The sequence below is a fragment of the Chiloscyllium punctatum genome, chromosome 39 (genome assembly GCF_047496795.1).
Source record: "Chiloscyllium punctatum isolate Juve2018m chromosome 39, sChiPun1.3, whole genome shotgun sequence".
NCBI classification, from domain to species: domain Eukaryota; kingdom Metazoa; phylum Chordata; class Chondrichthyes; order Orectolobiformes; family Hemiscylliidae; genus Chiloscyllium; species Chiloscyllium punctatum.
This window is the reverse complement of record NC_092777.1, coordinates 22,815,045-22,828,460: the sequence shown is the minus strand read 5'-3', so window position 1 is coordinate 22,828,460 and position 13,416 is coordinate 22,815,045. Positions and strand designations below refer to the sequence as shown.

Below are 13,416 nucleotides of genomic sequence, written 5' to 3'. Positions count from 1 at the left end.
TCTGTTTCTCGCTCAATAGATGCTACCAAATCGATTGAGGTTTTGCAACACTTTCTTAAAATATATAAATTCATGGGAAGTGGGCATTGCTGGCAAGGTCAACATGTGATGCACATTCCTAATTGCCCTTGAACTGAATTGCTTGCAAGCCAATTGCACAGCACAGTTAAGAGTCAACCAAATTGTTGTAGTTCTGGAGGCCAAACCAGGTACAGACTGCAGATTTCTGAGGGTTTATAGTGAATCAGATGGATGTTTAGGGGAAAGCATAAGTGACAGTAGACAATTCATATTTCAGATCTCCAGCATCTGCATTATTGTGCAATTAGAAGATAATTTCATGGTGACTATGACTATGAACAACAGCTCGATAATTGAAGATTTATTAATTGAATTTAAATACCACTATCTGTTATGAATAGAACTTGAACCTTCATGCCTAAAGCATTAGTTTGATCCTGTGGATCGAAGCACAGTGACCACCATCTCCTGATTCTATTCCAGCATAAGCCATTGTGCACATCCCCTTCAACCAGCGACAAATTTACACAAATTTCCTGGTTATATAATTAATAAAAACCACAGCAAACTAAGAGATGAAAACAATTGTTATGATGTAACAATTACCCAATCAATTGTTTCTGGGTTTATTCGTTGGTCAATTGTCTTGAAATTGCTCTCAACTTTTCAAAAGATACTCTAAAAATCAAGATGACCCTGTATTCATTGAATGTATTTTGTTTTAAAAATGAAAACTAATCTTAGAAATATATTTACAATGGAAGAGCATGGTATTTGTGAAAATTAGCTTCAAAATACATTTGACACTGGATCCACAATGTTGTGTGTAAGAGCATCAACTTTAATGGGATTTGGAAGTAAATGCATTTACTTCCAGTTTTAAATATTGCACAGATTACATGGATAGTTTCTTTTTGTATCTTGTCCTGCTTTCATCCCATGAGCAGAGTGGAATTTATTAGGAGGCAGGCATTTATACAAACATGCAAACTGGGAGAAGGACACTATTTGCACCAGTGCCTGTTGCACTATTCAATTAGATTACAGCTGATTTGTTTGGGTTTCTATCTCCACATTCCTACCAACTCCTCAGAATCTTTGATTCCCTTGCCTAACAAAAATCCATCTTTCTCTGCCTTAAAAATATCCAATAACCTTTACCAACGTGCAAGACTAACATCCAAAGTTTCTCAGCCTCAAAGAAAAAATATGTTTTCCCTCATCTCAGTCCAAAAAGGAAAACCTTTAACCTTTGAATTCTGGCCTCACCCATACAAGCAAACATCATTTCCACATCCATCATGTCAAGATAGTTCAGGATCAAATCAAGTCATTCCTCACTCTCCAAAACCCCAGTGAAAACATGCCCAGTCTGTAAACCCAATTCTTGTAAGAAAGTTTGCTCACTCCAGGTATCAATCTAATGAACCAACAAACTTATATTTGTTCATAAAGGAGACAAAAACAGTGCACAGTAAGTGATGCAGTCTTACCAATGCCCTGTATAACTAAATCAAATCATCCTTTTGTTTATGTTCAATTCCTCTTGTAATAAAACATTCTATTAGCTTTCTTGATTACTTGCTGCACCTGCAGAACATTCTTGTAACTCACTCTAGAGTACTTTGGAATTCTACAACCAACCATTCTCCATTGACATAATACTCTCTTCACTTTAGCAGCAAGAATAATGATGTATTTATACATTTTCCCACATTATACTCCATCTATTCAAACCAAATATATTGGTCTGGATCCATGTGTCTTCTTCACAACATACCTCACTGACAAGTTTAGCTACCATGCCTTGGGATATGGTCCAAGTGCTGGCAAATGGGACTGGATTAATTGGGGATATCTGATAGACATGGATGAGTTGGACTGAATAGTCTGTTTCCATACTGTACATACCTACAACTCTCATTGATATAAGTTGTAAAAAGCGGAGAATCGATTCAGACCCCTGTGGGACCCCAGTTGGCACATCATACTAATTAAGGAAAGACCCATTTATGTATGTGCTGTTTTCTGTCAGCCAGCTAATCATCTATCTGTACTGGGATGCTACTCACTACATAATGTGTTTCTACTTTGTGCAATAACCTTTCACATAGCACCATATCAAATGCCTTCTGGAAATCCAGCTACAGTATAGCAATGGGATGCCCTTTATCCAGAGTATGTTATTCCTTCAAGTAATTCCTATAAATTGGTTAAACATTACCTTTCAATAAAAAATACTAGTTGATGTTGATTTTGGACTAGTCAAATTCCACTGTGAAACCTGGTTTGGTCAGACCCAAGTTTTATTTTCTCCAATGATGTCTTCCTGATTAACTTGAAATTTTCCAAATAGCCAACTATAAGCTCCTTAATAATCAATGATGTGATCTACCACATATCTCTGCATGGAATCTTGATGTTTTCCTTCCCTTTTTGAGATAGCAACAGACGATGGGTCCTGATAAGAACATACTTCGTCTGAAATATTTCCTGAAAAGTGTGCTGCTGCTTCTTTACAATCTGTCTCTTAGGATCCCAGTTCACTTCAACTCGTTCAACTTTCTGACCCATGTAGTTTCCCTCATTTAGGCTTTAAATACTTGCCTTGGACCCAATCCTCTCCCTTGGAATTTTACATTCAAATTAATCCCATTGTGACTACAGCTGGAGAGAGGTGGACTTTATGATGATGTTGTTAACTAATCCTGTCTATTTACACAAGTCTAATTTAACCTGCTCTCCGGTTGATTCCAGAAGGTGCTACTCCAAGAAGTTATCTTGAAAGCATTATATGAACTCATCATCCAAGCTATTATTGTCAACTTGATTATTCCAGTTAATGGTCCCATTTTATCTAAGTGTAACAATAAATACATCACAACATAGCTCAAATTTCTCAGGTATTCATTATAACCATTAAAACAATCTATAGTATCCTAGACTCATTAGTAGTAGCAAGCAGAGTTCCCTCGGAATCAAATCACATTGCATCCAAAACAGCAAACAGTATTTTCCAAATATTACAAACTATTAGAAGTTTCAACAATAAGAGAAATTATTTACATTACAATACCATTTGATATTGATACTGGATCAGTTGGATTTCAAAGTGAAAACTGACTTGATATGACCTAAGTTTTGTTTTTGCAAATTGGTTACCATGCAGGTCAACAAAAATTAACTGTAAGCCACACAACTGCATAAGAGTGTGTCTGCATGCCAATCCATATGCAGGATTGGTCTGGTTCCAGTTTTGGAAGTCACTATCAATTTTGGTCCTTGGAGGTCCACATAGTGGCAGGAAACATTAGACAGAATGTAGATGGACAGTCACTGAGAATAACCACAAGTGGCTTCCACTGTTCGTTTGTTAAAAATACATAAGTTTAAAAATAGATGAGGAAACCTAATATCTGTGGTGGGAAAATTACTTGAGAAGATTCTGAAATAAGTGTACAAACATTGGAAACACAGGGTTTGATTATAAGTAGTCAGCATGGCTTTGTGTGTGGGAGATCATGCCTCTCAAATCTGTTCGACTTCTTTGATAAAGTCACCAAGAAGGTTGACGAGGGTGGGGAAGTAGATGGAGTCTATATGGATTTCAGTAAGGCCTTGAATAAGGTTGCACGTGTTAGACTGCTCTGGGAGATTAGATTGCATGGAATCCATGGCGAGCTGGCAAATCAGATACACAATTGGTAGGAAACAGGGGGTAAGAGTAGAAGGATGCTTGCTGGACTGGAGACCTGTGACTACTGGAGTGACTCAGGGGTCAGTGTTGGGTCCATTGCTGTTTGTTATCTTTTATCGATGATTTGGATGAGAATGTACAAGGCATGATTAGTATGTTTGCAGATGATACTAAAAGAGGCAATATCATGGATAGTGAGGAAGTTTATCAGTTGGGGAAGTGGGCTGAGAAATAGCAAATGGCATTTAATATAGATAAATGTGAGGTCTTACATTTTGGAAAGTCAAATCAAGGTAGGAGTTTCATGGTGAATGGTAAGGCCTTGAGGAGTGTAGTTAAACAAAGGGATCTTGGAGTTCAGGTTCACAGTTCTCAAAGTGGAGTCACAGGTAGACAGGGCAGTGAAGGCAGTTTTTGGCAACTGGGCTTCATCAGTTAGGGTACTGAGTTTCGAAGTTGGGAAGTTATGTTGCAATTATACAGGATGTTGGTTGGGCCACACTTGGAGTATTGTGTTCAGTTTTGGTCACCTTGTTACAAAAAGGATGTTATTAAATTGGAAAAAGTGCAGAAGAAATTCACAAGAATGTTGCCTGGGCTCAATGGTCTGAGTTATAGGGATGGTTGAAGAAGCTAGGACTGTTTTCTTTAGAGAGTAGGAGACTCTTATAGAAGAGTGCAAGATCATGAGAGGCATGGATAGGGTGAATGCGCTCAGTCTTTTTCTCAAGGTTGGGGAATAGAGGACCAGAGGGCATCAGTTTAAAGTTAGAGGCAAAGAATAAAATGGAACTTGAGGGCAACTTTTTTTTTAAAGCAGAGGATGGCACACTTAGAATGAGCTGCCAGCAGAAGTGGTTGAGGTGGGTACATTAACAACATTTAAAAGGCATTTGGGTAAATACATGGATAGGAAAGGATCAGAAGGAAATTGGCCAAGCGCAGGAAAATAGGGTTTGCTTGGATTGACATTTTAATTGGCATGGACCAGTTTGGGCCAAAGGGCCTGTCTCCATACTGTAGGACCCTAAGTTTACCTCATTAAAAATAGGGGAAACATAGCTTTAAAAGACAAGGAGGAAAAATATATTCATAAGCAGCAAATGATTCAATGTTTTTCTTTCTCAGCATTATATTTTTCAAACGCACAATCCCAGCGAAGTATTACTCCTTCCTTCATGCTTTAATTTTTAAAATAAAACATTGACAAGGCCATAAGCGTTTCCTTTCAGCGTATTTCTGCAAATGCACTAGATGAGGTTTGCTGTTTCTCTGAGTCACAGACAGGTGACCTCTCAGAACTCTAAGATAGTCATAGTTTTTTTTGTCAGTCCCCAGATTACTGAGGTTGCTGAGCAGCACATCTTCAGGTATGGATCTTTTGTGAACGGAGCCTGTTTCTGGCTTCTTTGCTGAACTGCAAAAGCTCAATTTGATAATCACTTCAGCAATGGTCTCACCTGGTAGCTTGTCTGGTCATTTAGCTTAAGTCAAAGGACTTCCTTGCAAAAGGATGTTTTGACCAAATGCATTTATGACTCATATCCTTCAAACCATGTCACCTTCACAACAAAAATGACAAAAACATATTAGCATCTACTTTTGAAGCAAAGTTTCCAGAGAATACAATAAAAAGTTCCTAAAGTGTAATGAAATTGAAGCTAAAAAGCTTAACTTCACATGGAACGAATAGGACAGAAATAATCCATTCAGCCCAATTAATGCCTGCTGGAATTTGTGCTCTGCCCGAGATTTTTTCTTTATAGTTTTTATTTCACCTAATCAACATCACCTTTTCATTCCATTTTCTTTAGTGTTTATTCATGTACCCCTGTTATTTACCTCAACTATCCTGCGTGGTAGCAAACTACAGATTTTAAATAATGAGCAAAGTAATTTAGTCTTCAATTCCCTCTTGAATTTATGAATGGTCACATTCCTATTTTTGATGTCTCTTGAACCTTCAGCCCCATGCATAGAAAAGGCTAACCAACATCTACCCTGTCAAGCTCTTTCAAATTGTAGTAACCCCCATCAGACTATGTTGGAGAAGAATCGCAGCCTGGTCAATCTTTATCAATAGAGATGTTATATTTTTTTCTAAATGGCTTTTGCATCTGTTTGCCTCTAACTTATTTATAATAGTTTAGAGCTATGCACTTTACCATAAAGTCAGAAGTCACACAACACTAGGCTGTAGTCCAACAGGTTTATTTGAAATCACAAGCTTTCAGAGCACTGCTCCTTCATCAGGTGAAGTCTTCACCTAACTAAGGAGCAGCACTCCGAAAGGTTGCGATTGCAAATAAACCCGTTGGACTGTAACCTGGTGTTGTGCAATGTCTGATTTTGTCCATCCTAGTCCAATACCAGCACCCCCACATCACCATACCATGATGTGGACAAACCACAGATCCACAAAAATTGAAGAATGCATCTCTGCTTTTCAATTCTACCCCATCTAGAACTAAACCTAGTGCTTTATTTTTGTACTGAAATGGCTTCAATTCACTTGGTGGTGTCTGCTCTGTCAACTAAAACCTTTTGGTCCTTTACTGCATTTTGAAGGTTATTTTTCATCGAGTAAATGGCCTCCTTAGGAGTTCATCAATTCCATGATTAAATCCACAATCGGTCTGATACAGATTTCACTCAAAAGTGTATGTATCCTGTACACATAAAAGCACCAATTTCAATCAATAAAGCTTACACTTAACAAGTGCTTCAATTCACTCATAATACCCAATCACTTCATTGCAGAAGTAACAATACTTAACAGTTTGGGAGTCGGAACCAATATGATCATGTATCCCTGCCATTTTTATGCATTGCAATTCAGAGAGAGGAGGAAAAGACCTATGTAAATGCCAACAGACTTCACTGTGTAAGATCTTGTCACCCAGTACCCAACTGTGGTGATACAATTCACTACTGGAACCACAATTTGGGAGTCATGTTGTGCACAAGGGTGACACTTCTTGAAGTCAAGGAAGAAGCACTGCTTGTACAAAAGAAATGATGGAATGACATAATTGATCAGTAAGTTCTGCAAAATTGCAGCACCTTATTCGAACTCCTCGAATTTGTTAGCCAATTTCACATGAACACACCATTATTTTCCAGTATGATTCATTCCACCGAGTTCAACATTTTGCAATAATTTGTTGCATGTAATGAAAGTGAATTCATTTGTTAAATATTAGAAATGTGTTTCTTAAGAGAACAAACAATTAGAAAACTTTGATAGTTTTCACTTGAAAAGATGCACAACTTTATTGTCTTCAGGACACAAAATGCTACTGCTAAATCAGCTAAACATCACTGAAAACCCAAGCCAGGATCAAGTATATTTTTAAGCTGTTGCCTTGAAAGCCACACAGGAATTGTAGAAAGACATATTATAGTAGATGAGAACAGTAATGAGGAATTGGTAATTAAGTACTAAGTCAGCGATGCTCACATACCGGAAAAGAAGAAATCTCCACCTCAGCCAATTCCTTTCAAGCTAGCCATAGGGTGGTCTAATAAAGTGGTGTGACATATCAATCTCCTTTCCTTTCCACATTTTAATGAGAAAATCTGTTTTTCTCAAGAGCAAAGGTAGGAGGTGAGAATTTCTTGTTCAGCAATCATTCTCTGCGCTCTTCCATGAGCATCCTTACAAATCCACTGGAGCCAACTATTTATCAACTAGAAATCCCTTGGTGGTCACACTCCTTCTCACTTCTACACCTTCTACTCAAGTCCCCTTGCATGTCTTTGTTCTCCTATGCTTACCTTCAATCCCACCCATATTTGGTAACAGTGCAGTCACAACCCTCAATGTTTCCCAAGCACTTTTTCCCCAAAACCCCTTGGAACATGAACTCCAAAGCAAAGCTTTTTGCCTCTGAACTGCTTACACACCTGGAAGCCAATTGTCTTCCAGGATGTGGCAAACGACTGTAGGCCCAATCTGTTCAACTCATAACCCAGTATTTTACCACTTTTATAGTTAACTGCTGATCAGAAACTGACAGGAAAACATCAAAGAAATATCTATACCATTGGTTGTTTCTTAGAAACGCTTAATGAACCATCAGTCTCAGCTGCTGGCTGACCGATTATTCCCCAGTTTTTCAGTTTATTTCAGATATTCTACCTTTGTAGTTTTATCTTTCATACACCTTCTAGCATACAGTGAAATGACGCTGAAAAGGTAACCCTTTGCTCTGTTACGAGTGCAGAATGGACACAGGTTAGACCAAACAGACCCATTAATTCAGGAAGGGATGGACGTCAGGTATAAATGGAAAATAGTTCAAATGTTTGATTTTAAAATTCAATTAACAGATTATAGTTCTAAAGTCTACATTAAAAAAAACAAATTTTATGACCAATACTTTGCAATAGATTAGCAAAAAGACTAAGTGTCAAACATTCACAACTAAAAATAATTAAAACTAAATATTTTTTGTCTGTGTCATACTTCCTTGCACCGTAACCAAAACATCAGCATTACAACATTCCATAGCTGGAGTCTAGCTAAGATATCCATCAAAAAGCTGCATTATTGTACCCATTTCCAACTGCTAAATTCAAATTAATTGCTGGAAAAGAAAAATTACCAATCTACACATTTTGCTTGCTATTTTATTCCTTGGATTTACTTTCAACTTCCAAACAAAAAAGTAATAACTTTAATCTAAAATTAACAATACTTTAAATGAAAACAAACAATGTTTACTCATACATACTCTACTAATCGTCATTAAAATACTTGGGTCTGGAGATCAGGTTCCGAAAATACTCAAAGTCAGGATGATTGACAGGCCGCACTCCCAGTCAGACAGGAGAGAATCTGGAAAAGATAGGTTTGAGCCAAAATAGTTTCTTCAACACCTTCTTCCAAATTCTGACCTAGAATAAAGGTTAGGTATGTATGTGAACACCAGTACCTGGGAGTTACCATCTTGAACCTCCCACACCATCGTGACTCGGAAATATAATTGCCAATTCTTCACTGTCACTGCATCAAAATCCTGAACTGCCTTCTGAACAAAAGTGCACCTAAACCACACAAACCGCAGAATTTCACGTTGGTCACTCAACCACCTTAAATAGCAACTAGGGATGGGCAACAAATGTTGGTATTGCCAGCAAGACACATCCCAGGAAAGAATAAAAATGGCCTAGTTCAATCTTGATGCTGTGGTGAGGGGACAGGAAGGACTCATCCTCCACCTGACCCACAGGCTGTGCTGTAAGGTCACTCCTGCTCTCAGAAGCTGCTGGATTGTTCTCAGGGCCTGAGAAACCCTGCCTGCTAATGTCAGTACTGTAGAGCAGAGTAAACAAACTGCCAGCCTCATTCACACACTCAAAATTGACAACTCATTCCCTGGTGGGAGTTAATCTGCCCCACCTCTGTTCTGCTGCTTTTAAACCCATTTACAGGTTAGGAGCAGGGTTTAGGGTTTTGTCTTCAAAAAAAAAACCCAAAACCACTGGTTTGAGCTTATAAACTTCAAGTTGTACAAACATTACTCTCAACGTTTGGACCAGTTTTAACTATTTGTACTTTATTTTTAGTATAGCATTGTAGAACATGACCGAAACCAATTGTTAATGTATAAATTCCCTCAACTGAAGTACTGCATTTTTCAGGCGAAAGTGAGGACTGCAGATACTGGAGATCAGAGTCAAGATTAGATTGGTGCTGGAAAATCACAAGTCAGGCAGCATCCGAGGAGCAGGGAAATCGATGTTTGAAGGGCTCCTGCCCGAAACATCGATTTTCCTGCTCCTCGGATGCTGCCTGACCTGCTGTGTTTTTCCAGCACTACTCTAATCTTGACTACTGCATTTATCAGGCAACCTAGTTAACCGATCAGGACTAATATCAAGCACCAGACTTTTGCTTGGGTTAATGCATCACCAGGGCTATTGATCCAAAATACCTACAGCCAGACCAAGCATTTTAATTCTGGTTAATAGATATCAAACAGAATAATTAAGGTTTATGGACTCGCTTAATTGTTCTAGTAAAATGAGATAACATATCGTTACTAATGTTAGCTTTGAATATAAATGAAAAAGGTAAATTTAATTTTAGATAAGCAGAGTGCGGCATTTCTATTTCATCCTCATGAAAATTATTGAAGATCAAAGAGATTCAAAGTTACATCTTGCACATGCACAAATGATATAGGCCTCTCACTGTGTATTGTACTCAGTTTATTGTTAAAATAAACAGCTCTCCTCCCCGTTTTAAACTCTCATCATGAAGGCTATATAACGGCAAAGAACAATCATTGTATTCTATTTACTTTTTCCACAATTTACAGACACCACTGGCCAGCATTGATAACTGCCCTTGAACAGAGTAGCTTACTGGGACATGACAGAGTCCAGTGAAGAGGCAACTACATTGTTGTGGGCCTGCAGTCACATGCAGGCCAGACCAGGCAAAGACGATAGATTTCCTTTCCTTAAAAAGTACATTAATGAACCAGATCGGTTTTCAACAACTATCAACAACAGTCTCGTGGCACTATTACGGAGACTCGCTTTTAAAATAGATTCATTAAATCTGGATAAGTTCCAATAGCTGCCACAGCCAAGGTTTCAACAAGTTTCCCCCGAGGGTTAGATTAGTCTCCAGGGTGACTAGCCCAAAGACAGTGCCATTACTTCTCTCTTACCGAGAGGAACAGAATACATTCTTGCAGAAGTTGTCCATTCAGCCCTTGGGGATACGGCTGCACCATTCAATTAATAATCCTTCATTCCACTTTTCTCTGTAAGCCTGGTTTCCCTCACTGATTAAAAATCTCAGTCTTGAGTACTGTATACTGAATGATTCTCATGGCAAGGAAACAGTTTCATTCCCCTCAAAGAAATTCCACCTCATTTCTGCCTTAAATGTGTGACCTCTTTATTCTGAGATGATTCTCTCTGGTCCTAGACTCTAAAGGGGGAAACAAACCTTTATGCATTGACCTTGTCATCAACCCTAAGAACCTGATATGTTTCAGTAAGGTAGCTGCTCATTCTCCTAAACTTGAGTGCAGCCCAATTTACTCAATCTCACCTCATTCCACAATTCCACCATACATCCTCTGGACTGCCTCCAATGCCAGTATTTACTTTTTCCAGATAAACAGGATCAAAACCGCTTCCAGTATTCCAACTGTGGGATGGATATTGATAGGCGATTCCATAGGTTGGGGAAGTGCCGCAATGATAGTTAAAAAGATAGCATTCAGTTCCCTCACATTACCCAGTTTCATTATGGTTTTCATTACTGACTTCAATTGGATTAAGAATTCACTATTTTACTTCAGAAAAAATACCTTCAAATTTCCACTTTGGAAAATAAATCCCTTAATTTGAAAATAAAACAAATTATAAAGTCTGAAACAGTAACAGTTAAAAAAAATTAGATAAAGAATAACATAAATCATAAGCCTGATAAGGAATTTGAGAATTTTAAGCTTCTGTGCACATTCCACCAACAGTGCTGCAGTTACAAGGACGTGGAAATAATTTATCTAAAATAATTGGTATCACTGAAGTATAACATCAGAGTACAGCATCACAAATTGGCAAGAATTTATTAGTCATTCTCAAGATTCAACACCAGTTTCAAAATGAATGATGCATGTGGTACAGGTCATTACATGAAAAGCATAAGCAGGTGAACATAAATTTGCTAAATCAACATGTTACTTGTGATCCATTCTGCAGATGTTCAAAATAACTTCTGCTCACCTTTACAATAAATACATTCTCAGAGATGGATGCACACTTTTCCAGACATTGGGCTTTCTCAGTCCTCTCCTCTGAAACAGGGAGGAGTTCAGAACCGCAGTAAAATACTTCTGACAGTGCACTCAACATGGAGATTTTTCAAGGGTAGGATGAGTCAGATGGCAAATGAATTCAGCGCTGGGTTGCTGAATGTAGACAGTACTGCAAAGCAGCAATGACAGAAGGGGAGATGACAGAAAAACTTAAATACAAACCAACAGACTCAAGAACAGCTTCTTCCTTGCTATTGGACTTCTGAATGGCCCTCAAATTTAATGCTGACCTCACTCTTCACGCACCTTCTCAGCAGTTGTAACATTGTATTCCTCGCTCTGTTCTATTATCCTAATGCACTTTGTATGGTAATGATTTGTCTGTACTGCACACAAACCTGTTCACTGTACCCCAGTACATGTGACAACAATAAATCAAATCAAAAAGCAGGTGAAGGTGCCTCTGTACCTGAGATACATCAGTGCCTGTGTATCTGAGAGAGAACAGCAGTGCCTGTGTACCTGAGAGAGGGGAAGTGGACGAGGACAGCAGCATTTCGGAATAAACCACTTACGAAGTAATAGATGGGATGAGAGAATGAAAGACTTTCTAAAAAGAACACTTCAAAACCTGACTTCAGGCATCTGGTTCTCAAACCAAAATTCAACATAATTATTTGGATTATTTGTCGTCCTTCTTTGGATTGAGAAAAATACAGGATGTTTGCCTCATCCATGTTAGCAGTCGCTTGAGAGACCACTTTCCAAACCAACAAAAAGGATTTAAAAAAAAGAGGGGGTCAAGTTGGGAGGCAAAGGCATCTGGATGATTGGGTTTGCAACTTAAATTGCTGTGTCAATTAAAAATCAAAATATAACCCAATTACTGCAAACCATGGTCATTGTTACCTACTAGTAAAACCAACACAAAACTCGGTTATGCAACAAAATAAAATCAGTTCAAGGTCATTGCACACAGTTTGCTTTCCTGTATGCTAGTCCTCTGGGGTAATGAGCCAAGTCTTTCAAATCATTAATTAGGTCCTAAGTAGCATCTCAAGTCAATTTTATTTTTTTGTGATGCAGGTTGTGATCAGGTTCTTCAACCACTCGTTTCTTCCCAGCGACTGCCTCACTGGACGATGGCCCCTGGGCCACAGGCCCATTTGTACTCAGAATATTCTGGGCTTCCTTCATTTGCCGAAGCTCTCTCTTCTCACGGCGTTCCTCCATCTCTTCAATCTCCTCTGCAAATAGGGCTTGGAGGGGCGGGGTGAGCTTGGGAATGGTCCTAAAATCACCAAACCGAACCTGCGCAGAAATGATTTCTGGATTACAGTCAAGTCGTCAATCAAGGCCTCAATGCAACAAAAAGAGGAAAGCTGTTGCTCTTTAGAAGAGTTAAACGAGAATCTGGGCCTGTCTGTAATGTGGGCTCTACTCAAAGTTATCCAGAGGCCTTTTTTAAAAAAGAATAAATATAAAAGTCATGAACGTCTAATCGCAGCGTTGAAATAATTGAAATAAAACATTAAAATGGTTCACATTGAAGTATCTTTTATAACTATAGCAAGTAACGATGATATCTCTTGGACTGTTCTGAAGGACCACAATAATGACATCATAGGGGCAATACAGTGGATCAGTGGCTGGCACTGCTGCCTCAGCGCCAGGGACCCAGGTTCAATTCAGCTTCAGGTGATTGTGTGTGTGGAGTTTGCATGTTTTCCCCAGTGTCTGCGTGGGCTCCCCGTCCCTCACAACCCAAAAGATGTGCAGGTTAGGTGAATTGGCCATGCAAAATTGCCCATCATGTTCAGGGATGTGTAGGTCAGGGGTAACAAATGTAGGATAATAGAGTAAGGGAATCGGTCTGGGTGGGTTACTCTTCAGAAGGTTGACGTGGATATGTTG

At 38.7% G+C, this 13,416-nt stretch overlaps 1 protein-coding gene across 1 annotated transcript in view; it reads right to left on the bottom strand.

Moving 5' to 3' along the window:
• Nucleotides 1-11,297: 11,297 nt before the first annotated feature.
• The window catches only part of elac2 (elaC ribonuclease Z 2), a 52,230-nt gene continuing 50,111 nt past the window's right edge, over nt 11,298-13,416 (bottom strand). The window contains exon 24 of the mRNA XM_072558305.1: nt 11,298-12,813. Coding sequence (XP_072414406.1) covers nt 12,559-12,813 — 255 coding nt within the window. The 3' untranslated portion in view covers nt 11,298-12,558. The remainder of the gene's footprint in view (nt 12,814-13,416) is intronic.